Source organism: Xylocopa sonorina, chromosome 5, assembly GCF_050948175.1.
Source record: "Xylocopa sonorina isolate GNS202 chromosome 5, iyXylSono1_principal, whole genome shotgun sequence".
Taxonomy (NCBI): Eukaryota; Metazoa; Arthropoda; class Insecta; order Hymenoptera; family Apidae; genus Xylocopa; species Xylocopa sonorina.
Window position 1 is genome coordinate 8,720,359 of NC_135197.1, and position 25,106 is coordinate 8,745,464.

The following is a 25,106-nucleotide window of genomic DNA, read 5'->3' on the forward strand; positions in this document are numbered from 1 at the left end:
ATTCTCTCTCAACATCATAATGAAGAAAAACCACCTAATAATTTCTTCAATATCAGCTATCCGTAAAATGGGACCACAGGGTGACAAGTTCGACCGAAATCACCCCTTTCATCGGGCCAGCGCAACGGTAACATTGCGAATTCCATAAAAGCGTCTGATCCATCGCGTGAATCGCTACTTCTTCTTCCCTCGCATGCTGAACCATTCATGCTTCTATACGCCATAATGCACGTTCAACGCGGTAAAGACATACTGCAAATCGTCAATTTAATCCTGGATGACCCGCGGTTTCGTGACCAGTTTCCGGGTGAATTAGAGTTACGTGACCACAATGCGACGTAATTGGTCATCAGCGTGAATAAATATTTTCAATCGTGGAATATTCTCGCGTGAATGCATGAAAGATTGCATAGAGGAAAATTAATTTTTTTTCCTCCTGCTGTTCCCTTCGGATTGATTGTACGTTTGAAGCATCACGCAACGATTGCATAAATCATTGCTCGAGGTAATGGAATCATTGATGGTAAAGGATGGGCGGGCTTCTTCGTTGCGTGATGGCCGTTGGTGAACTTGACGCGTTGCTGTCGTAATGCCCCTCTCGATTTTTCTTATTATATAAATTTACAAAATATTGCTGCAGTATTTGAAAAATTGCAGTAAATTTTATAGGACTGTTCATCAAATTCATCAAAAGAATGATACGAAACTGTTATTGTCGCATACTATAACCGCGCTCCAACATCAATTAATGCTCTTAATTGCGTACTTAACAGAAGTTCATTCGCTCCTAATTAACGCGTGGACACCACCGCGTACAATTTCCGTTCCAACGAATCAAAGAATTATCTTGACAGATAATATTTATGCATAACACGAGCAATAATTTTTAAGCTATATTATTATTCTTTTTGCGGAACGAGCGGCAATTCGCCGAGTCGAACGAGTAATTAATTATGCAACCGCGTGCATTAATATTTCAAGTGTCGACCGCTTCGACTCGCGCGGCTTTTGCACGCGAACTTCTTGTACAACTGCGGGAATTGAAAAGCGACTGCGAAATTAACGCGCGATGAAACCGTAATAAATTACTTTACAATTGATACCTAATTAAACGAGCCCGTGAATTTCGAGAAAGACTTTCGGTGATGAGTTCATTGGAATAAGAATTTCAGGTATGCTCGTGGTTCGGCAGAGTTTGTGAGAAACCCTGGAACGGTGAACACGTCGTCGAAACACTTATCTTAGGGACATAATTCTTGGTGAAAAATGTTCCTTATCATATTTAAGGGCCATTTGTATGTCGAAAAGTTTGTCGTAGGAGTTCTAAATTTCTTGTAGACAGAAATACACTTTAACTTGACGTAGCAAACATCTGAAAGCAATACATCGGCACAGTCATGTTTCGACGGTTGAAAAAACTATTCTATACTTTATCTTTCTGACTAAGAGAACGTACCCGTGGGATGTTGAGAGTAAAAATGATGAGTTTGAAAGAAATTAAGACGTAAGTTGTTTCGTGTCACACAAAAAACCCCAAAATGTTTCAAACATTTAGATGCAATCTATTTTTACCAATTAAATATTTAGATATGTTACAACCGATCTTTGGAACGATAAATTCCTCAATTTTTCAATGAATTATTGACCAACCCATTTGTTGAACGACATTTAACTCTCAACTGTGAAATAACACTTTCGCGGGCCACGTACGATTTATTTCGATGCCGGTTGCGTGTTGATATTATCAGGGGAGAATGTAACGAAGTGAGGCAAATAAGATCGATGCAGGTCGCACTCGAGGCTGTTCGACTCCAGAGCTCGTCGAATCTCGTTATCGAAATGATTCTCAGCGAAGTTACGATGATCCTCGATATTACGAGCACCTACATAGGATATAACCGAGCCACAGAGAAATCTCGCAGGATGCCAATCGTGTAATCGATTCGAGGGTAGAACCGATTAGCGGCACGAAGCATTGATTAAAATTGAAGCCGGACGACGATAATGATCGAAACTCTCATTTTCTCTTTATTGCCATGCCAACGATGAAAAAATTTACGACTCGGTGAAATCTGACCTGAATCGAAATTGCCAACTTCTTCTTTTTTTTTCTCCCGAAGAGCTTGGCTCGTGACGAATTGGTAACGAAGAAAGCGTACATACAACTTCATTCGATTCGGTTTTTTAAGGGAGACTCGCGAAGAGTTTTTTTCTTAGAGAAATTCTGGACTGGCGAGTAATTCACAAAGCAAGATTTTTGTTTCCTCGTCGTTAACTGATACTTTCGATTCCCGCAGTTTTTTGTGGTAATACAAAAATTCGACTCTTACTTAATATTCATCGCGTTTATCAGCAAACTCTCGTTTCTCTTACAGGAGCAAATTGAACGCAGTTTACAAGCACTCACGAAACTTTAGTACTGCATTTAACATATGTCGATCTCTTTACGAACGTAGTGGACGCGAGGTAAGCAGAGTTGCAGACCTGTACAGCGAGATTTTATCGTAGCAATCACTTCGATCTTATTTACATTCGCTAACGCGGCGGACTCTATTAATTAACATCGCTACCTGCAACTTGTGCCTGGCTATTTTTATTTGAATAATGTTGCCCTCCTTTAAGAGGCAGGAAGTTGTAACATCAAGAAGTCATTTAAAATAACAAAAGAACCTATTCAACAAACCATGCGTTTATCATAAATCCTTCCCAACAATTTCATTAAACCTAACAGAGAGGGAGAGAGAAATGTTGAAAAATCAACGGAACTATAAATTAGTATCCATTTGGCGGACGTTTACTGGTTTCAGGGGCCAGTGTTAATTAATAATTGCCTGTCGTTTGGTCGGAGCGGCAAAAGGAAGATCGACCGCTTTTTGTCCTCTCGCGGACGATCCAACCAGTGAAGAGAAGAAAGGAATAATCGTTCGTTCTCTGACCGTAGTTGGTATGTGGAAGAGAGGAACACGTCTCGTTACCTTAAACAGCCTCGCCCTTAGCCACGACTTCAGCTATCGTAGCCACGACTTCGTTTTTCACATGGTAGAAAAACTGATTGCATTTTATGCGACTCGCAACAAATGCGCGCTAATAACTATACGCAATTATATATATTATAGATACCTTTGCCTCGTTAACATAAGCGTGTAATCGTTCGACGAAAGAATGTGGAATTTCGACTCTTCGAAAAACGTCTCGCGTTTTAACCAAAAAAAAAAAAGAAGGATCGTATGAGATGTCTCGATCAGAGTGTCGCATGAACGACATTGATTCGCAAGATATGTCGTTGCCAGAATGAAGTGGGTACGAATCTGGTATTCGAGAGACGTCTTGTCCATAAATGCGAAAGAGTTAACTGCGAGTCGCGTAAGAACTAAATGAGTATATGAAATTCCAATTGACTAACGGGTTGAAGAGTTGAACGGTGAATGCCGGGTGGGAGTCGAGATGCGATATTATACGCACGTTGGCAATTACGTGCGCAATTATTTGTTGATTGACGCGAAGGAGTACGGAGAAACGCGTGGGAAGATGCGTCGCGTGTTTTGAAAGGCGTAAACCTAGACTGCGAATGGAAGTTGAACCGTAAGTTTGGATTATGCTCGTGACTCATAAGTTGAACGGGGATTTCGTGTAATCAAAATGTATTTAACTCAGTTTGGAAAAGTCGAGAACAGCTTACACTATAGTTGCAGATATGTACGTAAATTCATATTTCTAGAAATCAACGGGAAATCACTTTGCATATACCAATTTTCCACGAACGCATAGGCATTTAACATTCCAAACGCGCCTGACGAAAATATTGAAATTCATGAGCGAAAACATGCAAAATAAAAATCATTTTACACCTCTCAACCGCCTAACTGTCCATCCTCTGTCCGTTACAATCTTTCTATGCAAATCAGCGTCTAGAAGAGCACCTAACAAGTATCACGTCCAACTACAAGCGTCCAAAAAGAAAACGAAGGAGAGAAAAAAAAGCAGGAAACGTATCTCGATGGAACAATTCCAGCACGTGGTTCGCATTATTTATGAAGCAGTGAGAGAGTCGTCACCAAAGAACTAATAACGGCGCTTCGAACATGGAACAGATTGCGTGCTTTCTACGTGTGCAGTAAAATTAGGAGCGGTTATCTTCTGTCGGCGTTTCCGGTCCTCCCTCGAGTGGCGCCTCGAGGAAACGAAGCAGGAAAAGAAGGAGCGACGAATAAGAGGGGAAAAGAAAATACAAAACAGAGGGAGAAAGAGGAGGAAGAAATGAGAGCGAGTAGGCGCCCGCGATCTCGAAGGTGCAATTTCGGGCGAGTGGGCGGCTGTGAGGGCGCGAAAAAGGAATAGAAACGAACAAGGTTGAACGACCCAGCAATCGGACGTACGAATGGGCATTTTTATTCGGTTGCTCGACGCTTTCGAATCACGCGAGAAGGTGTTACATTCCGGGCTGGCGCACTTCAATTTCAGACCTCTCCTATGGCGACATTTAATAACTCTTTAACGTTCTGATTTTTGGTAAAATTCTAGTTGTCTGGAAATTCTATTTGGAGCTCTATTCGATGAATGCTCATTCGAAACATCTGTTCGTTGGAAGCATGATGTCTTGACGTTCGAAACGCTCTTCGAGGAATCCTTGTATTAGGGATTTTTATTGCTTCGAAGACTTAATTATCGTTTTTACAAGATTTTGATTTACCATATACGCAGTACCTATCTGTCCACATCACCTGAACAATCACTAAATTACTGAAGCAAGGGACTATTCGTAAACTAGCATATTACTTTTACATGTTTCTTCAGGTGTTCAACGATGTGTCGATATCCTGTCGAGTCTATCGTGACTGATGAATGCAGTGGTAGATTTATAGCAGACTGACTACGTGACATTACACGTATCGAACGTTTTACGAATGCTCGCTGACAAGACGGTGTTGTAATGCTTGGTGTTACCCTTATAAGAGACGCTTGCTGGTGATTTTCGTGCATGATTAGGTGAGACGTTAGTACTTATGTGATTTTGACGTGTTATGTATGGTTGTGCAAGAGGAATTCTACGATTTTCATTCAAGCGAACAACATTCCTCTCTGTTCTCTCGAAATCTCTCTTTTGTCAATTAAAATTGATCTAAACACGCATGACAAAATAGCGCGAGTAATTAGGGACGAAACTAAAAACAGCACCACGTGCAACTTCTCTTAAACGTTTAAATTCCAAAGCAGCTAAATTCACATGGAATTCATTAAACTAGTACGGTCTCAAATAAAATTCCGAAGGCAGCTACTGAATCTCATCGTCCAATTTCCATAACTCTTTTGAAAAAAAAAAAACGAGTAGCTCGCTTATAACCAAAACGCGTAGCGAGCCCGATCCTCCAGAGGGATAGACTTAGCCCATATTTTACGTTCTAAACAATTTTGTCCGCTGATACACCGGGGGCGATAAGAAAGGAACGACCGGCAAAAGATGAGCTACTATCGTTAGGAGATTTTATCGTGTCCAGCTTTGTCGGGGCGCACAAATTGTGCCACGAACGCGTAGCAGCATTCCGATGAACCACGATTAACATCAGCAACACGCAGATAACAGGGTGGATAATCTTCAAGGAGGATCGCACGAACGATATCTCGAAAAAAGGATAGGCGCGAGGACACGCTGGAAAGGCGTGTAGACCGCACAGCACGCATCTCCCATAAATTCTGATGAAAACCATCCACGCTTCAGGTATTCGTCACTTCGTATCAGATACTTCATAGTTTTTTTACTGCGCTAATTTTCTAATCGAATAAAAGTTTTAGAATTCATATGCAAATCATTGGAATATTTGTATAGTTCTCTATTGATTTTGTTATCGATAATGAACTAAATTTGGTTCTAACAAAAGGCTGAAATCTGATCCAAGACTGAACGTCCTTTCTCTTTAAAGACTATCCGAATGTTTAAATGGACTATAAAATTGTCGTTAGTATCGAAAGAACGAGTAAATCAAGATTCTAGCTAGGCGGTTAACATATAAAACTGTCGTAAAGTTCAGTAGGATACACTTCAGGTCGTGAATGTCCGTTGATCGAACAAATGCGATTGTAATGGGATCGTGCGAGAAAGACCATCAACATCTGGCAAGACTTCCTGTCGCGGCAACGATGCCTATTTACGAAGCCACTACGAGTTTTACGCGCAAGGATCCCCCTTCATTGCTCGCCCACCTTCCACTTCCGGTAGATTCGAATAAAAACCTACGCGTGATTTCATCTCGAACGAGTGGTCGCCCTAACTATTCATCAGCCAAACTTAACGGAAGAAGTGAACGTCTTAGAAAAATGACTACATAAATAAAACTCCACGTCTTAGACATTCGATTCAGATAAATTTACGTGTACAGTGTAGAATGAACTTATTGAATTTTTATTTGTAAAACCTCAATTTCATCGAATAACACATTGCGTGTATACGTAATACTAATAAAGATCAATAATTTCGAACATTTTTCTATAAACCCCCAATTTTCTAGTTTTAAACAATCTTTTATTATTCAAAACTCTTTTTGAGACCTCCAAGAGAATCGAGAAGTGGAACGCTTGAAAACCATCGTAGACTACCAGCTAGTGACTCTGATATAATGCTACCCGGACACGTCGGAGGCATATCTCGTGTTAATTGCACAGTACTCTCATGGTACACCTTGATGACACTCACGGGTAGTTGTCAGAAACGTGTTTCACTTCCGGCTTCTGACCTCGTCTTCCTTGTACGTCTTTCGAGTTAGTATCGTCTCGAATTGCATCGTCGTAAAGAAAATGCAAACAGAAAAATCTATGGGACGCTTTACGTCTGTAAACTCGATGCAACAATAAAACTGCACGTACGCGTGCATCTCTTGACTCTTCTATGCGCCTCAAGTTATTTTCAAGAACTTATTATACGGTCTCCCTTACTGTTTTTTTTTTTTTTTTTACTATTCATATCAACCAAATTATCGCTAACAAACGTAAATATCGCTTAATTTCCTCCAAAAAGATCTATCTACATTTAACCAAATGGATGAATATCCCTAAAAACCCTTGATCTTTTACAAATATTTGAAATTTCGTGAGCGTGTGTACACTTATGCGACTGACTGTATAGACAGATAATGACGAAGCTCGGTCGAGAGAACGGTTGTTGGTTATGGTTTTGAAAGGGCAAAACGGGACGAAAAGGAGCGGCGATAAGAGAGAAGGTAGGCAAGAAATAAGTATACGGCACTGGACTCATCGTGGCACGGTATAAATAGCTTCTACTTACGGGCCCGGATTTTGCCTGCTTAAATGCGACATTGCGATCGGTGACAGTCGCCGGACGAAGCTGTCGCCTTCAAGCGCTATGAATCACGGCCATTACTATATATTCCGACTTAAAACCATAAATAATAACAGGAGAGAGGCGCGGGTATACCGTCGCGTTTCGGGATGTCTCGATCGCGGCCTCCCTACCGGGAAACTAACCGCTTCTAATTTTCCATGAACGCGTGCTGGCAAACACACTCGATGTTTCTGCTTTAGGGAAGCTATTGCGGGACTCGCGGAAACGGGTTGCTTTTTTAATGCGGCTCTGCGGCGAATCGTGACAGAGAAGGAATCGGTGTTGGTCAGGGAGGATTGCGAGACAGGGAAATGAGCCAGCTTTGGAACTCCGATCGGAAAGAGAGATTATTGCAAGTTACAGAGAGAAAGTTCGAGTGCGAACTAAAGACTTCAGAAAATTTTATAACAGACGTCGGAAACTTCGTTGAAAAAATGTTTATATCGAGATGTGATTTGTAATTAAAAAGAAAAAGACGAACGAACGAACGATTAGATATTGAACCGTTAATTGGGAAATTGGAAAGAGAGAAGCTATAACAGAAGAAAAAAGGACCAACAAAGCGCTGTACACTATCAAAACACCTTTCTTCTTCGCGCTTCAGTCCACTCCGCTTCAACGATAATGCGCACACTTAACAGTGCAAACACGTTTAAGAAAAGCCACGCTCCTCGCTACGAGGCAAATCGTAATTATGCTCTCACAGAGAAAGGTCTACAAAAGCCGGCAGGAAATTAATCTCAATTTCAGAGAAGGTATCCGACCGCTGGAGCCCGATCTAACATAAATCTGACGTATACAAACGACACTTTAATGATATCTCAGCCGCGATCGGGGTGGCAAAGTGTAGAACGGGTGTCGTCTAGGGTATAAATCTCCGCCAGGGTAGAACAATGAACGCTGTCCATGATGGATGCCATCGATCGATTTAGAATGGTAATTACGAGCGACGCCAAATTATTACGCCCTGAGCGAGCAAAAATATCCATATTGTTCGGAAGTAACGAACGATTAATGGGCTCGTGAAACTCGACACGACAGCCTCTGGATATTAGCTGGATATGAACAGCTAGACTTGGTCGCGGAACACACGCGTAGGTATCACGATTTAGTAGGAGAGACGGGACAAAAATATCCGGCCTCGCGACGTTCCATATACAAAAGCGAGGGTATGACGAATAAAGGCGTTAGAAAAAGAAGAGAAGAAAGGAAAATGGACAACTCTTGCCGGATGCTTTGGCTTGATACACTCTCTCCTTCTCTCTATCTTATGTGGAATGTTGCTAACGACACTGCGTGAAATGGACGGTTTAACGAGGTTTACGAAGCCAGCACCGCCATGATACGAGACGGCTGGAACGAACCGGCGGAATTTCCCAATTGATTCGTTCTATGTCTCATCCCTGTTCATTCGAGATTATTCTATTATAGTCGATGTTCCCCTGGTCTTTTATGAACGTATAAATTGTGAAACGTTTTCAGCCTTCCTTGTGCGAGACGAGGAAGAATGGCGGGTTTCAAAGTTTATGTGCTCGGTAATGGCATTAAGTCTCGATCTGTTGGCCGAGTACGTTGGTCATTAAAAGGTTAAAAGTGTTACGAGTGGGAAAGCTGGTAAGGAATGGTAGAGATTTTTCATTTTAAATGAAATATGTGAAGTTTAATAATATATATGCAAAATTTTGAAGATAAGCCAATAACATTTATCTATTGACAACGAATTTTATGTTTGGAAACTATGGATTCATTTTTCAAAGTACACTACGATTAGCAAAAGGCCAGTCGTCCATTCTAAAGTCATTTATAACCCCTCTAAATGAGAAGTCAGCCAAGTAACCTAAGAAATTGCACGCACGTTTTCAGTGTCGTTTATCCTTCGAGGAACAATGAAACCACGGGATGAAATCCATTAGCCAAGCGCAATGTGAATCGAGAAAAATAAACATGTCACAACTACCAGTCTAAAGGGGTATTTCACGCCATAGGGTGGCGAATCTCATAAATCATTTAGACTTACGCGTAGTGAAATAGCAATAAAGGAAACCAAGCTAGGTTTTTGTTTCGTATACCAATTTGATGAAAACAGAAACAAGAGAAGACCAGAAATGTTCACTGAGGAAATGCCAACGAATAACATTGGATAAAATTCAACTTGAAGAATATATAATCTTTACGCAGAGATTTCATACTTTTTTCCACAAAATTATTCGTTCGACTGATTCTATTCGCGATGTCTAATCTATTCAATATTTCTGCTTGGATAACTTTCTTACATGAATCAGTAGAGTAGAACGGACGTAGCTTTCAACGCGTGTCATCTACGATTCTCATCAACCAGGCAAACCGGTTAATTAATGCAGGAATAAGGTATATTATCAAAATGACACGTGATTTTATTTGTAACACTCGTTTCGCTGTAAAATTATTAATATTCGCGTGCACGTCTACACATGTTTCACAATACTTATCTGCATTCATTTTGTATTTCTGATTCCACTGATTACATAAAAGACTGAAAGGCTGAGCTTTTCGGATCAGTATGCTCTTTTGTTGCCTTTTCTTTTGCGTCTTTCCTCATCTGTTCTTATCTGGCAATACAGCCTTAGCGATAAATTAACATAGTTTAATGATTAATTGACATGTTTTACATCCATGCTTTCCCTGACATTATCTACAGGAAAAAATGAGAAAGATATCTATTTTTCATAGCAATGGAATAATTTGATTCTACAAGCAATAAATTTCGACAGATTATTCAGTTTCTGTCTCGTATCGCGTCTAGCTACACTAAATTGCAACATTCTAAAGCGAGCGAAGGAAATATAATTTCATCGTGAGTTTCACATCTTAAATGGCAAGAACTGTTCAAAACATGATTTAATTCCTATCTTACGTTAATTGAATTTAAATCACAGAATCCATTAACCTTTGACAGCAGAAGGAAAATATTTACAAGGAAATAATCGCGCTTTTTACTGATATTAAACAATTTAATTAAACGAGCTCTTTACCTGACATTCCAAATAAATTGTTTTAGTTATTGCTGGAGCATTAGTAATTTACGAACATTAGCGTTGCTAAATATTTAATCCATTATTTTCTTATCATGTAACGAGCAATTTTGTACAGCTTGCACATAACTCGTGACTAGGCATATCTAATCCTATTTAAGCATATCGCACAGAATTATATAATACACTTTCTCTTTTTACCGCATTACTGCAACCATGCATTGTACTTCTAATCTCATAAAAATTTGTGTGCAACATTAGCATCTCTAAAATATATAGGCATTTCATCAAGAAATTATTTCTAAAGAAACAACAGTTACCGATGAGATTCATTTACTGTGAAAATTTATACTAATGTACGATATATAAAAGTGGTTTATAAGAAGTCTACATAAGTCAACCGAACGTCTGATAACCTTTGAACTCTAAAACCAATTAAAGTACTTTTTATTTTTGTACATTGACAATCACTGTCAGCGACCCTTCTACGTTATCATATTTTATTCACGTAATTTATCTAGCAAAAGTGTGATATTAATGATAAACCTATAAAACAATGGATTTTCCTCCATTTTCAAGTAACCATAAATTTTCTAATTAATTAACAGACTAATTTTTATGCTAATTTTACTTGTCTATCTTGAGCCTATTAGGAAATTTTAAACTCTACAAAAGACTTTTATCTAAAAATAAAAGCGATTCTACGTGGGATTTCCTTAAAAGTGTAGGTTTACAGCTTGTTACTCAAATAGGGTGCTTATTTATGTATGTCTCTAAGTTTACAATTCCGTATTTGATGCGTTTCTGTTTAGGAGTTTCTTATGCATCTTAGAACCCCTCAAAATCTAGCATCTGTTTAAACATACGGACGCTTCAGGTTCTATTCAATTCAACAATCTTCTGTCTCAATTCTAAAAATGATCTTTCTATTCTCAAATTACTTACTATTTCTTTCTAACTAATTATACATATCTTAACATACGATTCAACAGAAAATTTTTCTTCGGTATCCGCGGATAATAGAATTTCTTCAGCAAAGCTTGTGTGCCTTATATGTGCCTATCGATCCTGAAATATTTCAATTCTTCCTACATCCGGAAGGTAACACGATAAGTAACAACCGTCTACAAGAGCAAACGCGTGCAAATAATGATCAAAGAACAGTTGCGTGCATACCAGTAGCAAAGTTGCTGCTGTACAGAGGATATTGCTGCAGGATATGGCAATTTCTGCAAATAGTAACCTAGAAACCACAGATTCTCTGTAGTTCTATAATTGTCGAACAAGTAGGTACTACTCGATACCACTGTGAGTTTGAAATCACGTTGGTTTATCTACACTATCGTTACTTTTAATTACTTTTGGTCGAGATTAAGTTACATTACATCGTCCACTGATAAAGAAGAAGAAAGTTTCGCAATCGTTAAAACTTGTTAATGCTTATCCAAAAAATATGCGATTACCGCATGAGAAATGTCCACTTTTCATCCGACAAATGACATCGTAGAAGAACAAGCGCATATTGACAAATATATCGTCTCGTGGAAGGTGTGCAGCCGATTTAATCGGTCCGTTCGAGGGTCTGGGGTCGAGGTTCAAGGCGATCGCCCCCGTCACGGCCAAGCCTCGCCTCGTTCCCTTAAAATACCCTGTGGGGGCAGAGTTTCTCCCTGAACCCTTCCAGCACTCCGGGCACGTACATAAACGCCGTCAGTGTTACTTTGCATGCCGCGCGCGCGGCGGCATTTAAACAAGAAGAAAACGAGAACGGTGCGCCAGGACGAGAATGAAATTATTTCGAGCGACTAGTGTGGCGATTTACTCGCCCCTGGACCCAGAAAAAATCCCGGTTACACCAGGCGTCGGTGCTTTGCGCGGAATATTTTAATCGTCGGGTACGCCACGCATAATTCAATTTAATTCCATTCCACGGAACGGTAAACGGTTACGCGAACGTGCGGAGGGGCTGGCAATCTTCTGAAATATACTTCCAAGCTGCATTTTCATGGAGAAATCATTTTATTTTCGGCTAGAAGTCGCTTAACCGTGAACAGGAAGCTGGATGAAAATATGCGAACGGTGGTATGGTAAATCGCGTTCCTCGAAGTATAGTTATTCGGTTAAACGATTGAAATTCCATTTTCCGCTTGAAATATCGATACGAGTAGATACGGATTTAACAGGAAATTCTTCGGATTTTTCTGGTGCCAATCGAGGAGGAAAGTAGTGCCAAACCTTAAAAAACCGTACCTCGCATCAGAGACCGTATTCATCGCTGTCAAGTATCATGATCGAGGAAAATAATTGTAACGAGTAACAGTGAAAGAGGCGCGATTACGAATATGTGGAAACATTAACGTTTTATAACGCTAATGAAGATAATAGCGGCATTTGTACCAACATAGTTAGAATGAAAGAAATTCTGGTCTAAAGACTTCGGCTTGGTCTCGAGGCGGGTATGCGGCGCGCATTGAATCGCTATCTAAACGGACAGACGGTGTACTCTCTGGAGAATCATTAATTTAATTACATTCGACGAAAGAGCGAATTTAATCGTTCGCTCCGGCGAAACGGTGTAAACGCTCATTTGTTTGCGAAACAACCCTATTTCAGACGAAGGAAGATCGTGTCTTGTAAAACTGTTATCGTGCCTGGCGTTTAGAGACGGATCAGTGATTTCACTCGCGTTTGGAGATTCGTTCCGAGCTGTTCTGTGCTCGACACGTTTTCAACGCCTCGCGTGTCCCAATTTCTATCTGTTTCGATGGTCGTTTATGACGGGAAAGCTGCATTACTTTCTTGGTATTAAATGTATGATGAATTTAAAAATGAAACGTAAATAAATTTGTAGATTAGAGGAATTCTACGTAATAATTAAAGATTCGACAAAATTATTTCCTTGAAGGAGCAAAGCTATTCATCTCAAATGAGTTACAGATCGCAAAATGATTGCTATGAAAATCGTTTGTAAGCTTATCCTAAAACGATACTCCTCAGATAAAATATAAAACAACTTCCCTTGATTGCCAGAAGACTTGAAATTAAATAATTAAGAAGATCGTTGAAATTCTCCTAAAGTACCACGAAAACGAGATTTCTATACCAAGAATGCAATTTACATATTGCCCATAATGATACGCGCGACATATCGAGAAGTTTCAACGATTGTTTTACCATGGCCAAATAGTATACATGATAATTAGACTTGTAATTACAAGTAAGCAAATTGCTGACTTCCTTACGAGCTTCGCAATGGCAACGTTGCACAATGCAAATGTAATAAAACGATGAAAACCGATGATGTACGATGCTGTGTCGCGCAATTAACCCAGTTCCACCCATAAGTGCATTACTATGCTTACTTCGAATAGTAATTACGCGGTTAATTGTGAAGAAATCGCTCAGTTATAAATACACAATTATACTCGGTCATAAAAATACTTTAATGCATGTGTATATTCATAATTTGCGCGTTAACCGAGATTGTATTCGTATAATACAATAATGAACTATTTAATGAAATCAACGAATTTACGAGATTATCTAAACAGAATATTAATATAATACTTTCATTCTCGCTGATAGACTAGTTCGATAATGTCACTTGTCAGAATTGTAACGAGCACGATATTGATTTATGCAGTAGTCAATCAACCATTAAGTCAATCTGGAAACAATGTTAAGAAAGAATTCAAGTATGACATGAAACTTTCGATAAAATTAAATACGATGTACTTTCTCAGAAATCAGATAGTACTACGAACTTCACTATTACTCTAATAACCAAATCAATTGCTTGAAATAAAACGACTAACATCCATCTTATTCAATTAAGCATCTCGTATCTAACATCCCTCGATCATCCTACTTCTCGTTAACGAGAATCCCATTTGCCGGATAATCTACAACTGGCCAATCGTTTGCCACGTGAACGCAATGATATATTGCGATAGTAATAATAACAATAATGTGCTCGTACAATGGTATGCACTTAGAGTTTTGCATCGGCCCAGTTGCATGGGCACTTATTGAGCGTATAAAGAAACGATCGATCCGATTAGAGAAACAGGAAGCGATACATGGGCGGGCCTGTGAGTGTCGGCTCGATCTCTCGAAGATCCGATCGCTGCCACGGTCTCGCGGGCCTCCATGATCGATCGATCGATCGCGCTCGTGCAACCCACCGTGAACGTTAATTATCGCGCGTTATTCTTATTTATCGTTGCACGTAGGAACGATAGTTACGCGGGACCTCCTGTGTTCGACACTGTCGAAAATGCGAAGAAAGGGAGCGACTAGCCAATGAAAATAGTAATGATCGGTGGACAATGCTCGTTTACATGATCTCAGATTAAAATACGAACAATTTCGTGGTTGAATTCTGTTTAAGAACATTGAATTAGTACGTAGGTAATTATGCATCATGAATTTATGCACAATTCCAATGGGACCAAATAAAACATGTGTGCGCGTATACGCTTAGGCAAAAAGTCGATCGAACCGTCGCGGTGGTGGTCAGCAGCTACCCTTTCGCGTAATGAGGCTCGCGTAAATACGTTTCGAATGAGCGATTTTTAGTGGGTCAATAAAAATGTTTCTATCTCGATCTGTGTTCGAGAGCTGTTGCTCCTGGTAATTTGCATAACATCCAAGACTTTACGAATAAACGGCGATTCGCTTATATGTATTATGCAAATAACCGTGGTATATACATCGAGCCACGTCGTTGGTCTAAATCATAATCGGCCGAAAACGTAATAAAAAGTTTGACGCTTGATGACCCAGGAGATCGAAAACTTTTAAACGGTGAATAAAAACGATGTTCGCCTCTGATTTTATTTATCGTCGCAAATATTGTATTCGTGCTGAAAAATAAGGCGGTCACTGAAGAAGAACGAGAACAATGTCAACATTATCGCGAGTAACACGTTCAATGGAGAGATACTGGGATGAACAGCATGATTTATTTCTCTTGCTTACGAATATCGAAGTTAAATGTGAGTTTCGCTGAAATACATCTACATCGTTACAGTAGAATAAAAAAAAAGGAAGTAAACAGAGCATAGACGAAAAGACTCACCGTGCCTCGTGTTGTGTCTAAATCCACGGGCAGCATGCGCATCGTTCAGATTCCACAAGAACAACAAAACCACGAAGAGGCTCCGTAACATTAAAGAAGAGCGTAGCATTCGAACGGCCATGATTCACAAGAATACTCGCAATTCGCGATATCGTCGAGACAAAGGCTAGCATTCACGCACAAGCGGGGTACAAATCGAGGGGAAAGTAGCGAAATTCTCTACCAGTCTTCGACACTGGACAATCGTGAGACGATTTCGCGGCGAAGTGAACGATCGACATTCGTTGAATGGCAACAAGCTCGCTCTTCGTTTCGCACTTTTATCCTCGTGTCTTCGGTTTCCGTCGACGCGCGGATATCATTTCCGGTCGCCCGTGTCGGACACTCACGGACTCCAGTCCTTCGAATCGACGTTCATTTTTCGCGTCGTTTGCCACGCCGCTCTACCTATCGAAACATTCGAACGCGATAATCGCGCACCGCCAAGGAAAATGCCGCGAACGCGCACACCGTGAACGATCGATCGATGGATTCGATTATCGATATCCGCCGGGCACTTGAATTGAGCCGACTCGCGTGTCGACCGCGCGAACAAACTTCGACGTGTCGTAACGTAACACAGGCACGTTCACCCTTTATCGAACTGACACATCGTTTGCGGGACCCTCGACCAACCGTTGATACGTCGAATTTGTTTCCGATTTTTCCACGTGCTACCCGCGTTCACTTGTTGCACCGTGACAGCTTAAGGTCTCTTTCTGTCTGCCAATAAACGAAGACGCCTCGCCGCGAGTATCGTTTTATTATTTCCCGTTCCTCCCTCGCGTGGTGAACAATATTGCTACGCGCACTTGCGTACATACAACAAAATTGACTTCTTTTTCTCGAATCGATGCTTGTGGCGACACAAATGTATCAAAAGGGATCCGAACGAACGGTACACAACATTAAATACGAACGGTGTGAGCGCTGCGAGCGAACTGAACCGAAGTGTCGAGCTACCACCGAGTGCGACTCTTTGTACAGCCCCCACCTCGCACCCTCGACGCTTCAATCGGTTGCGCCACCCTAAGCTCTGACAGGTAAAACGGCTACCTAATGAACGTGGTTAATCTTAATTTTATTTAAATTTTCCCCTCATTTTTCTAGCTAGTGAATTTCAACGATACTAGATTTTACAACGAAATGACAACATCCATCTGCTCGCATTTTCATATCTCCTTACGTACCTCTGTTTTCGTAGATTCACAAGTGAAATATTAATTTTTTGTGTGTACTAATTTACTAATGATATTTTACAATATTTTATTCATTCATAGAAATAATCCACATTTTACAATACTACAGAGATTACCAAATGATGCCGATTTGCAACATTAAATAACATCAGAGACAAGATAGTGGATAAACTATATCCTTTTATTGGATTTCCTGTTTCACAAACTGAAAACGAGGTAGAGAAGCAGACAAGACATAGGATAAACTCATCACTTTATGGGATTTAGTATCACACAAACTAAAATAGCGATCGTATAAAGAAACTCTGATTCTATCACGGCCATTACCTCTCAGAGCAACAAATAACAAATTAAGAATCATATTCACTAAATCCCAACATATAAATACAATAACTATTTCATGAAATATTGTCCTCACTGAAAGATTCTATTTAATATCTTTACTCTGAAAACAATGTTTAAAAAATGTAAACCATATTACTTATAAGTGGCCAATGGAAGAAATAAAAATGTTGCTAACCCCATATGAAAAATCCCTATGTATGATATAAACAAAGTGGAAACGATTTACCATGACATGGTAACACCTACATTATCATCTACCGTTAATACTTTTATATATTTACCACTTAGTAAAATTAAACTTGAAAAAATTCTAGTTTATTTTAGTCTAAATAAATTTATCCCTATGACAGCTATTTGCCCATATTATTTGTTATATAATTTGTAATTGTATCATGCCACCATGATGCGATTAATAATTATATATTAAATAATATGTTGCCCAGGTCTCACCACGTGGAGGTTGCTGCGAATCGAGACCCGCCCTAACCGCGGCCCATCCACCCTCCTTTTAAGCAAATTTTCATTTAATGAAATCTCCTCTCAACGTATACTTGCAACAAGATCGCTATGCAAATACACGGCCAAAGGAGTTTTCTACATTTATATGAGATCGTATACTAATATACATTCACTAATTTCGAAAGCTGATACATGCCTATGCATAAAACACATATAGAATGTTTAAAGATCAGTCATGAATTAAAATTAAACGAACAAATTACTTACTTACTAAGTAAGAAAACTGATCAAGTATATTTTAATGAACAATGTCTATTTATTGAATAAATTAATGCGTAATATTTTCTGACAAACGCTCGATTTGTAATCAAACGAAAACACAAGAAATAATTCAATAGAAATATTCATCCAACACAGAAACAATTCATTATTATTCAGTATATTTATTATTCAGTATATTATTATTCAGTATATTAAACATGAAATAATCATCATATTCCTAAAGATTATATATCAAGCAACAAAGTGAGCAAAATTAATCGCGACAGCAGCCACACTGTGGCGCTCTTTATAATTCACAACACTAAATTACTAAATAACAAATAAAGAAAATCTGAAATTTAATCGCGGGGTGTGTCATGAAAAAGCAATTCGCGAGCAGCCACTTCAGGGCGCTTTTCTTAATTGGCAACACTAATTTATACACCCATAATTTAAGCACGCAACGCTAATACAAGAGATTTTTAAACAGTGATCCGCATAGGTGCAATGTCACCACGGTGCAATGTAGCCCTTTGGCTACTGTGGTGACTCTATGTCAAAGATCACACTTTCATAGCGCAGATGGAAGGATTTTGTAGGTGTAACAAAATCATCAACTCCTTTAGTAGCTCCTTTAGCTACGGTTGATATTTCCACAGAATAAGTGGACGATTTGGGCATTTCGTTAACGTTTCGCAACACTATCGTAAGAAACGCGTCGTTCATTATCGCAACACTAAATGGAATCAGAAACTTAACAATTGAAAACTATTATTTCTACAAGAAACAAGATACAACTACTCGCGATATATGTAAATCGCAACACTATAGAACTAATTAAAAACTACTACTACATATTAAAATAGCAAATGTAATTTAACCTTATTCGCGAAACAAATATTAGCAAATAATAATTATATATCCAGCAAACAATCGCGATCTCATGGTTCGCAACACTAAAAGAGCAACGCGATTATCATTTCTACGCAACTCTAACTCAAATCCCGATATATTAATTAATACGCAACTCTAATAAAAATCGCGACCTGGAGTTAATCGCAACACTAATAAAAATCGCGATTTGGATTTATTCGCAACGCTAAATGGAACCGTAATTAATTATTCGCAACGCTACAAATGAAACCGCGGTTTGCCCAGCATTCGATGAGCCAGCATTCTGCTATACTACTACTACTACTACTACTACAAAAATATGAGCATAGTGACAAAGTAGTAACAAGCAATGACTCTGCATCGAGAGGGTTGCCTGCCTCTGAATGCATAGCCATTAGTAGTTGCCCTTTTCTCCGGGCCTCTTCGGCATATAGCCTCTTCTTTCTTCGGGCATGAAGCCCAGGACCCTGAAACTTATATCTAAGCTCGAGATTCCCTAATCGCAAACCACCAAATGACTCAAAAAATGAATCAAAACATGAAGCCAGACTTCTAACCACACGCAAGACGAGCAACGATTTAAGAAATCGCTGTCCGTGCAAGCGTGCTACATCTCGAGCAGAAAACGTTCGTTTCGTGCAAATCGCGACCGCGACCGCGAAGCGATTCGAAAAATCGATCGAGTAAAGCCAGTGGCGAACGGCAACCCCCGTTCGCGCCAACTATACCGTCGATCTTTCAAATCTAATTCCCTGAAACAGGTTGAACCACGCGAGAAATGCGCCTGCCCGATCGGAGACTGTGGTCAACCTGCCCGGCCCTACCTACTTATTATTAACAGACAAACATACCAGAAGCAAACTACCTACCTACCTAACCCTCCTATATTTAAAAATGGCAAAACATTCACACCAACACATTCATTCAACCCCCGGAAATTCTCACTCAAACACCCGGGCGCAAAAAGCCTACACTAGAGAGAACGCCCCGGGACGCCTCCGACACCCGAGCTTGGCATACAACTTTCACACTCTAAGGGTACGTACCAGTGCTGTAATCAGCTGACGAGACTAGCGAACATTGCGTACAACGCCAGTAAAGCGTTTCTATCTACATTTGATTGTCTAATATGGAATTTGAAACTTTGAAAAAATCTGTATTTTTCACAAAACACAGAAGTTATATTAGCGACGAGAATTTTATTGAAATTGGTACTGTTATTGTAATTAAAAGTAAATTTGGTACCATTTATAAGTAATAGCAAATCGTTTCTATGGAAACGACGCACTTCCACGACCTAACTACACACACACACACACACAATGTGGAAGATACGTCGTGCACGATAACACTAGCTCGTCAGCCGCGAAAAAAACAATTTATTAGTACAAACATCGCGCCCATCGCTGTTCCCCACCCAAGTAGCACCTGGGCACGTGAGTGAGGTCCAGACAATGAACACGGAAATGCCAAAACCTGAAAATCCTGATCTAATTACAATGGTTAACACATTATTAAAAGTTATCCATTGATAGTTATTACGCTGCACAGAGTTTGAACAATGACACGCTGGATTTTTTACAGTATCCTCAAACGTAATCCCTGGGCATGATCTTAAAAATGATCAAGTCAAATATACGCGATAATGTCGCTATAGCCACCAGCGTCGTTGACGCATTTTCGCGTCCGCGAAAATGGTTAACGTGACCAGAATGTCGTCGAATAACATTCCAGACACGGCCTCCCATGAGGCAGGAATTGAGATACGCTCAATTAGCGCGCCGCGAACCCCTAGGCGAGATTCGAAGCTACCAATACCCTTGGTGAGGGTGGCGGGCTCCCCCGTCTGCCCTTCGGAATAGCCGAGGGCCTTACGGACGGGGCAGGGCGCCCGTACTGGGACGCTATAGCGACAGCTAATAAACTAACCGGACATGAAGCTAGAAATGCTCTATGCAGTGGAGTAACTAACTACCAATTATTAAATACTGATCGAGAAATAAGAAAGAAGCTTGACAATTCATTATAACATTATAATGTACAGAATAGAGTTAAAGGCGCGGCGCGACGCGAAAAAAGTGAAGGATTCTTCACTCTCAAAAATGATCGACATCCTTTGGGATGTATCCCTTCCTTCGAAGCGAACCCTCCCTCAATCTGGTCTTGAAAACAATCAAAGCAAACCCATAGGAAGTTACTACTACAGCCACCAGTACCATTTGACGTATTTTCACGTCCGCGAAATGTTTAACGTGACCAGGTGCCTACGGTGACACCCAGGCACGACCTCTCCTTGAGGCAGGGATTGGGATACGCCCAATCAGCCGGCAGTGAACCCAGTGCAGTAATCTAAGTACGCAGTCCACCACTACCGATGCCCTCGGTGGGGGTGACGGACTACCCCGTCTGCCTTTTGGAATAACCAAGGGCCTTACGCAACGGGATAGAGGCCAATACTGGGACGCTATAGTGGTAACACTTTGCTACTCGACGATGAACGCAAAGTTCATTTATTGACTGATAGAAATAATTAAATTTAAATTCAAAATTAAATTTCGAGTTCAAGTTAAACTTCAAATTAAAAGTTAATTTAAAGTTAAAGATAAACTTTAAATTACAATTAAATTTAAAATCAAAATTAAATTCGAAATAAAAATTAAATTTAAAATCAATTATTTTGTATTCCGTACATTATAATGATAGAAGGAATTGGAAAGTGTCTCCCTCATTGTCTCGAACAATATTCAATTTAACTACAGTATATTATCTCAACTTATAAGAAATGTACTATTGATGAGCGATCTCGTCATCAAAGCAATCATTCTAAAATATGAAAATAATATTCAAGTTCAATGCTTTGACTTCAAAATCTACTCGATGCAAAATGCCTTCTTACACATGTGTATGAACATAATTTCGGAAATCAGACTTTAATTAAAACGAAAGCTATACTATATATCTACAATCTATTCCATATATATGATATTCACCATATATATGATTTATTTCATGCATTCAATTTGCAATAAATACAAACTCGATAGTTTCTATCATATTAAATCAAGATTAAAATAAATATTACATATCTTTGTATCAATAATGATGCACTTTGTCAACATTATTGGACACTAATTATAATTATTGCAGATACGAAGTCGGAGGGTATCCGACTTCACCACTATGTACTGCTATGACAAAGCAGTTTTCATATATATTACTTATTTATCCACAAAATATATTATTACTACATATGCATACATGTATATAATTATTAATATGCATAAAAATATTGCACCTTTATATATATTCATATCTAATATAACTACTGTAATATTCATACTTATTTATTTAATACTTATTCATTTACTTATTTAATAATTATCAAATATTACTATTTATTATGACATTTAAAATCGCGAAGTGCAAGAAGACCTAGCCTACTCTAATAAATAACACACATAAAATAAATGTCACCACTCATGGATACATTTATTATATATCCATGGTCACTGTGCTCATCAGAAAAATTCTACGTAATTACAACCAGTCACCTGTGCCGTTTTGGACCTTTCGCCCTACGACATGATTAGGTGACCAGAGGAACTTAAAACGCATGCGACTCACCGGACGATGAGTAGAGCAGCTCAGCCAGAAGTCATCTGAGATGTTGCTGGCACCTGGAAGAAGTCATCAGAGATGCTAATGCCTCGGGGAAGTCATCAGAAATGCCAATGCCTCGGGGAAGTCATCAGAGATGCCAATGCCTCGGGGAAGTCATCGGGGATGCTGAAGCCTCGGTGAAGTCGTCAGAGATGTTGAATCCTCGATGGAGAAGTGGCAGCTGAATCCGTAGTAGAAGTTACTGAAAAAAACTTAAATAGAAACCACATTATTATAATTTGGTCTTTAAAAACCCTTGTCGAAATATTTTTATATTCATTTTATTGATTTTAATTAATTTTGTAATTGGTTACAATAAATCAATCGAAATTATGCTAATTTTGCAAAAGATTAAAAATGAAACAGATTAAAAGTTTAAGAAATTTAGATTTGTAAGTAAAGTACGAAAGATACTTACATTTTTGGCTTTTGAAGCACAGCGAAGTCCTTTGGGATGACAGCAATGACTCTAATACCGCGAGGCAGCAAATATTTAAAAAAAAAATAAAATAAAAGACTACAAAGCTATTGCCATTTATACGAAACAAACACTGACTCTATTTTTCCGCGTATGATTATTAAAAAAAAAATGCAATTGAAATTAGAGCAGCTGTGCTCTAAGTAATATTATAACTATTTATCGGAACAAGCACTGATTCTACTGACCGCATTGCGCGCGGTCACAAAAATTTTCTGGAAGAAAGGCATTGTTAGTAGGGGAACAAAGGGTATAAATAAAAACAACACATTTTACTTTCATATTATTTGTCGTCTTTTCCTAATCGAGCGTCTGTCAAAGAAAATATTACTTTCTTTCTAAATTATTCAGCTATAGTAGAAGTATTATATATATGTATAAAACATTATGCATAAATAAAATAGATTATAAAGTTTGAATATATTGTAAAATATATTCAAATATTATAAACTATTTATGAACACATAAAAAATATAACATGACTGATCGATAAAAATTCTACTGTGATTATTTGTTATACACTATGAATTATATCCAAATGTTAACAAATAATCAATAAAAAAGATATATAAATTTATACCATACGTTCCTCTTGTCACCTCTTTTAGACATCAGTGCAATATTACTCGTCATATCCATTGTTTGTAAGATGTAACTCATTAAAAACCTGTAACAAAAAAAAACAGAACAATTCGAATAAATGTGCAAAAGTAAAATTAGTTACGACGAGATTTTATAATAACTAAGATTATAAATCATACAAAAAAAAATAAAGAGAAAACTTAAAGATGTATTTGTATTTATAATAATAATGTTGAATAAATAATTAGTCAAACATATAATGATTAGATAATGTTAATAATAGAACAAAGGTATTAGTAGAATCAAAAATGAGAATACTACGTAGTCGATAAAAAAGTGAACGTACCTCGAAAGTAAAAGCGTGGTCTGGATACGTATTACTAGCAACAGAGGTCACTCAAATGGCGGTACTACTTCCCGCGCATCCTTTGACACGTACGAATTCCATTACCAAATTTCCATCAAAGACATCATTGGTCGTTGTTGAATAGTGACTACGATGTTAGTTACTCCTTATATCCCCTTATATCCATTGGTTGAAAGATATAACTGATCGAGAATCTGTAACAAAGGAAATAAAAGAATTCGAATTAATGCGCAATAGTAAAACTCGAAGATATACCTATATTAACGTTTAATAAGTTATTAAACAAGTATATAACGATTAAATAATGTTAATAATAGAACAAAAGTGTTAATAGAATTACGATTAAGGATATTACGCAGTCGATAAGGATTGTACGTACCTCGAATGCAGGAGCGCAGCTCGATACGTCTTACCGATAGCAGAGGTCGACACGAACTGGCGATACCACTCCCCGCACGACCCGCGAGCGCCCAGCGTAGTCCCGAGCGCGACCGAATGAAGTCACGAGCGCGACCGAACGTAGTCCCCCACTCCGTTTCCACACCCCATTCGGTGGCCTTGATAATTTCGTTCACTAGTTTAAACTGCAAACAACGCAGTAAACTGAAAGTTTACAACAAAGGATATGAGTCCAAAACATGAATTCCAGGAAACCTCTCCTATGTATTTTTCTTAGAAATGTTTGTACTGTTGTATTATGATACACACAGTCCTATTATAACATACACTTACGTATAAAATACATATAACATAGGAAATGCTTTGTTATGCGTATATATATTATTTTATTATTAATACGATGTTAATTGCGAATATTGTAATGTATTATATATTGAAATATTGGAATTCGTGTCTTAAGAAAGGATTTATTGCAATAAATCTCTCTTTTTCGAGGCAGAATTTACGAGTCGGAAGAAAGAGATATTTCAACTTACATTTCTCCGCAATTAGTTGCAAATTTACATCAGGAACTGGCACAACATATTCTCGAAGCTGTATTTTCACACTTTTTTGATAATTTAATTACTCGAACACTTTATATCAAACTTAAAAATGACAAATTCAAGGAAGAACGAAAAGGGACGCCATCGTCACATTAGCTCGTACGAGAAGTTTGAATTTCACGAGTGAAACGTGATTGGTTGAAAGTGTCGAACAATATATGATACATTATGGCTTCCATGAAGATCATTGCGAAATAACGAAATAAAATTATATTTCATCCCTCCGAAAATATAATCGATTATATATGAAAAAATGCCATGTATAGATCAAAGTGTAATAATAATGCAAGATTTTCATAAATTTTGCCAACGAAAATGAGATATTACGTATTATATTATGCATAATTTATCAAAAGCAAATATATATGTATATGTATGTACAATTTGTACTTAC

General features: G+C 38.6%; 1 protein-coding gene across 1 annotated transcript in view; it reads right to left on the reverse strand.

Moving 5' to 3' along the window:
• Window positions 1-16,418, reverse strand: part of Wb (wing blister) — a 135,219-nt gene extending 118,801 nt beyond the window's left edge. Inside the window, exon 1 of the mRNA XM_076895824.1 lies at window positions 15,425-16,418. Within this exon, the coding sequence (XP_076751939.1) occupies window positions 15,425-15,545 (121 nt within the window). The 5' untranslated portion in view covers window positions 15,546-16,418. The remainder of the gene's footprint in view (window positions 1-15,424) is intronic.
• Between the last annotated feature and the right edge of the window lie 8,688 nt (window positions 16,419-25,106).